At 41.2% G+C, this 5,498-nt stretch overlaps 1 protein-coding gene across 1 annotated transcript; it reads left to right on the forward strand.

Moving 5' to 3' along the window:
• Positions 1-204: 204 nt before the first annotated feature.
• On the forward strand, positions 205-948 carry LOC115823668 (C-type lectin domain family 4 member E-like). Its single transcript, XM_030787701.1, has 4 exons — positions 205-217; positions 367-509; positions 612-718; positions 801-948. Exons 1-4 carry the CDS (start codon positions 205-207, stop codon positions 946-948), a joined length of 411 nt encoding a protein of 136 aa, XP_030643561.1.
• The last annotated feature ends 4,550 nt before the right edge of the window (positions 949-5,498 follow it).

Here is a 5,498-nt window from a genome sequence, read left to right on the forward strand (position 1 = left end):
TGCAATTCCAACATATTTCATCAGTATCTCAGCCATACTGAACTTTACAGAGTGTACTGATCATATTAAACTGCATAAAATCATTGGTCTTTGAGACTGATCGATTACATTTTCCATCCATTGAAATGAATTTAACTGTCGCATGTCAGGTTCTTCCTCAAACAACAACAGTGTTTGTACATGCATTGTGTTTATCAGGTTAACATGGTTACACATGGTGAGCCAGAAGGTGACAGGGAGTCAGAAAGAACGTACGTGTGTGTGTGTGTGTGTGTGTGTGCGTGCGTGCATGTGTGTGCGTGTGCGCGCGAACAAACTCAGTCTCCTCAGATTCATATAAATCTTTATCTAATTTTCACTGAACAGGTAATCATCTCCAGCAGGGGTGGGTGATCTATAACTCCAGCCTGTACTACATTTCCAATTATCAGAAGACCTGGTCTGGGAGCAGACAGGACTGCAGAGACAGAGGAGCAGACCTGGTGATCATAAACAGCAAAGAGGAACAGGTGAGAGAGAGAGAGAGAGAGAGAGAGGAACCGAGACTGAGGGGTGAGCATGACAACATGTAGCTAGATACTTCATCTTCTCACTCTGTGTGCTCTCACCAGGAATTTATTAAAGGTCTCAGTGGGAAGAAGAAAGCTTTCATTGGTCTGACTGAAGATGTCACAGAGGGGAAGTGGAACTGGGTGGATGGCACAGCACTGACCACTGGGTAACAGATCACTGAATTTATTTCTTGCTGTCAGTCTGTATCAGACATACAGTGGACTGACACACTCTCTGTGTTGTTTCAGGTACTGGGACGGAGGCCAGCCTGATAAAGGACGTGATGAAAACTGTGTTACTATTCAACATCAATGTTCTTGTGACCGTTTGGAAACCTGGCATGATGTTCCATGTTCTGTTGAGTATAATTTTATCTGTGAGAAAGCTGTACAATGATGTCTTACTTAATTGAACACACACACACACACACACACACACACACAAACACACACACACACACACACATACACACTGTGGGGAAAATATCGCTTTGCATTATGACTGTAATTTTTAGAAGGTAAATGTGCCTCATCACCACTGTCATGATGAAGTATTTAAGTCGTAGGGATCTGTGCTTGCTTAATTACTATATGCAGCAAAATGTATCTGTGTGTTAGAACAATGAGCATTTATTATGTAGAGGACAAGGCCTCTGTGTCTCTGCAACATCCTTAAGCTCAGTGAGAACTGCACATCATCTCTGAGGTGTGCTTCTCCCATGTGCGTGAAATAAAGGAAAATGATTCTTCACATCTAAAGTTTGTTGTCTCTGAGAATTAGCAACTCTCCAGAAGGAGACTCCAAATTTCCCCTTACAACACACACACACACACACATACACACACACACACACACACTCACTTTCACACACATACGTTGTCAACCCAGGCCCTCAGGGAGGTTTAACAAATTTACTTTGCAATATGTCGACAACATGTCGTTTGCAAGGTTGTTTGCAAGGTGGACCTTGCAGACGAATACACGAGGAACAAACTTTTGGCACCTGGGACAGTGTGACCATCAGAAAGGAGATCAGGACTCTGTTGCCATTGACTATAAATCTGGACCTTTGAAGAGCTGAAGAGATCAAATATGTGGCACCTACCTGTACCGGATCTGTGAGAGGACAATGTTCAACTGAATTGAAGTCATATAGAAATACACAAGTTGAAAAACAAATGGACAAATAGAAACACATACACACACACACACACACAAATGCTGGAATGATCTGAGTCTGCTTGAAAATGGTAGGTAATGTGCCTGTCATGAGTGATGCATTGATGATGTAAGTGAGTGTAGGGATAAAAATGAGAGAGATGGCTTGTAGGAAATGTTGTAATAAAGGATTCAACAACATAAATGGATCTACGGGAGAGGCGGTCACTCTGTTAGTAGAGAGAGAAGTCTGGAGACATCTGTGTCTTGCATGAGTCTTCGTATAAATCGTGTGAATTTTCCCGCCATTATGTAGCTACACTATTTCTCCATAAAAGGGCAGTCGGAGGGTTCTGAGAGCTTTTCAAAAGAGACTGAGAATGTGTAGTTCCTCTTACAGCCAGCAGGCACTAAAGCCAGGCCGGTTCCTTGTCACTTACACTTACATACAGACAACATTTAAAAATGAAAGGCCCATGCTCCGTACACACATAAAGCATCTCAGTGTGTATTATGACAGACATTTTGATTTTATTTTTGAAATTATAACTGATTCTGTCATTTGCTGAGACATCTATAACTAAAATCCCAGTTTCCATGAAGAACCAGACAAATCTCATAGCGACGCCCGAGTCACTGAAAGTGACGCTATAAAGATAAGCTTCACAAATTCATAATGATAGAATTCCCGATATAATGAGTCACTCTGCCTGAGACATCTATGAGACCCATCTCACTCCCCCCACATTTGAATTTTTCTCTATTTTTGGGAGGGGGGGGCGGGGGTTGTTTAATTTGTGTGTGTAGCCAAACTCTTTTTTTTTAGAGGCTGTTCCCTATATTTTTACTCTCTACCTGATAACAAAGGAGAAGACACAGGGGAAATCTTACGTATATGCACTGCAGACATCCTGTGTTTTATGTATCACCCAAGCTTTTCTCTTTCGTATTAGTATAAGTCACAATGTGTGACTTTTCAGACTTCCAAAGAGGGCGAATTGTTGGAGCGCGAATGGCTGGTAACTCAGTAACAAAAACTTGTGAGTTGTTTAACGTATCAAAAGGAACTGCTTGTAAGGTCATGATGGCAAACCAAAAACTAGGGAAAAGACAGAAGCCAAGACTCTGTGAACGTGGCTGCAGAGAACTAAAACGCATTGTGTCAAAAAATCACAGAACCACAGCCACTAAAGCAACTGCAGAGCTAAACCAACATCTTTCTAACGCAGTATCAACCAAACTGTTTGTTGAGAGCTCAATGCAGCTGGGTACAATGGAAGGGCTGCCATTGCCAAATCTTTTCTTTCCCCCATCAATGTTCAAAAATGCCTAAAATGGTGCAAAAACCATCAGAAGTGGACAATTGACCACTGGAAGAATGTCATCTTCTCTGATGAATCATCCTTCACGCTTTTTCCTTGTTCAGGACAAATTCATGTATGGAAGAAGCCAAACGAAACTCTTGATTTCAATTGCCTGACCCCAACCATTAAGCTTGGAGGCGGTTCTGTGATGGTTTGGGCCTCTAATATCGTGGAATTCTCTTGGTCCTGTGTTCGCACTGCATGGTAGGGTTACCTCCAAAGAGAATTTGTCAACTTTGGGTGACCAAACTCACCCAGTGGTCCAAACACTCTTTCCAAGCGGTGGTGCCATCTTTCAAGACAATAATGTGCCAATTCACACTGCTAAAATCGTTAAAGAGCACAACAGTGAAGTTGAGCACTTGGATTGGCCTCCACAATCACCAGATCTTAACGCAACAGAAAATCTCTGGTATATTTTGGAGCAGCAAGTAAGGAGCCACTTCCGCTGAAACAGGTTTTGCTTAACGAATAGATTAAAATTCCCTTAGCCACTGTCCAAAAATTGTATGAATCTATTCCTCGATGTATTGAAGCAGGTATTGCTGCCAAAGGAGGACCAACTCGATATTAAATAATAAAACTGTTATTTAATGAGGTGTTTCCATTATTTTGTCCAACCCCTGTACTTATCTACAGTATGTGTAGGAGGATGAGAGTGGGTGGGGGTGTGGGTGTGTGTGTGGGTAGTGGATATGTGTAAGCATATTGCTTTTGTGGATGCTTGTTCCTCTCCTCCCTCGTAGTTCTGCAAAGTTTTTCTGTCGCTTGAGGCGGAACTGCAGATGCTGTGGTTTGTTGGTGTTAAAAATGGCTGGACTTAACAGCTCTCGCTACAGTGGTAAAAATATCGCTGCATTAGAACTGTAATTTTTAGAAGGAAAATATGCCTCATGACTACTGTCATGATGAAATATTAATATTATAGGGACCTGTGCTTGCTTAATTACTACATGCTGCAAAATGTATCCGTGTGTTAGAATAATGAACATTTATTATGTGGAAGACAAGGCCTGTGTGTGTCTGCAACACCTGGGGGCGAACACCAAGTATCCTGTGTTCCATGAGAAAAGTTATCTTGTAAACCCCCACACATGGACCTGTTTGCCTTACTGTATGAAAAGCTCTGCACTCCTTAAGCTCAGTGAGAACTGCACTTCATCTCTGAGGTGTACTTCTCCCGTGTAATAAAGCAAAATGATTCATCACATCTGAAGTTTGTTGTCTCTGAGAATTAGCAACTCTCATTACAGGGGACTCCACATTTCACCTGATTTCCCTTACACCACTATGCAGAAGATCACAGAATTTAACCCTGATCCTGGATCAGTTCTGTACCCTCTGTCTCAGTCCACTAATCTGCATTCACACCAGACAGACTGTTTCAGTGCCCATTCAAACATTGGTTCATCACTTAATTTCACCGTTTGAGTCAGACACATCAGTCCTGTTGTTCAAATACAAAATTCAGAGACTAGGGAGCTCAATGTTTTAAGTTCATCCTCTTTCACACACACACACAAACACACACACACACACACACACACACACACACACACACACACACACACACACACACGTTCCTCTATATGCTAGATGCATCCACAGTGTTTACTCAGAGTCAGTTTGCTCTTTAAGCAGAACTAGATCACTTGTGGGTTTACAACTACAGCATCATCCCATGTCTGTTCTCGTACAGAACACACCTAGTACATCAGCGGACACACACTGTATATTTGACCAGATGAAAACTTCTGGATGTTTTGCTTAGGTTGAATGTTAAAATCTAATTATGTGATAATTGTTAGTGTGTAAATCATATGAGTCATTTAAGGATGTAAATCAGACTCATCTGTCCTGTTATTCAAATGAGACATTAAACTCAACGTCTTTGAACGCATCCAAAAATATCTGTAGATGTAGTGGTTTCTGTCCCTGAAGTTCACCAGGAAGTTAAACTCAGTGCTTAAATAGAAGAAACGGTTGATGTTTTCACAGTTTAAGCAGTTCACTGCATGACAGAGATGACTATGGGTAAGAACATTTATAACACCACTAATGATCAGGATACTGAGGATCAGGACAAAACTTCACACAAACATCCAGGAGAAACCCAATGGACAGGTAAGAAAACATGCACATGCACATGCAAATAAATTACTAAGTACTAAGTATGATACTTTTAATGCAAAGTGGATAAAAGTAAAAATGAGTTAAACAGTAAATAAATAAATAAACAAAAAAGAACAATAGAGAGAAGCAGAAAGTCGGTATCAGAGAATTTTCGGCGAAACTGCCCAGTGCTGTATGGTTGTTGTGGTTCTTGTAGTGGCGTTCATTTTGCTCTCACTTCCCAAATGTTTCAAACATGTCTAGAAAGTTGAAGTAGCACAGACACCCTGTTATACTGAGGTGTGAATCAGC

Source organism: Chanos chanos, chromosome 11 (assembly GCF_902362185.1).
Source record: "Chanos chanos chromosome 11, fChaCha1.1, whole genome shotgun sequence".
In the NCBI taxonomy this organism is placed as follows: Eukaryota; Metazoa; Chordata; class Actinopteri; order Gonorynchiformes; family Chanidae; genus Chanos; species Chanos chanos.

Bases quoted from the DNA above. Each gene is read 5' to 3' on its own strand.
- LOC115823668 (XM_030787701.1), top strand. The intron at 510-611 runs GTGAGAGAGAGA...TGCTCTCACCAG, and splicing joins TAAACAGCAAAGAGGAACAG to GAATTTATTAAAGGTCTCAG. The intron at 719-800 runs GTAACAGATCAC...GTGTTGTTTCAG, and splicing joins GGCACAGCACTGACCACTGG to GTACTGGGACGGAGGCCAGC.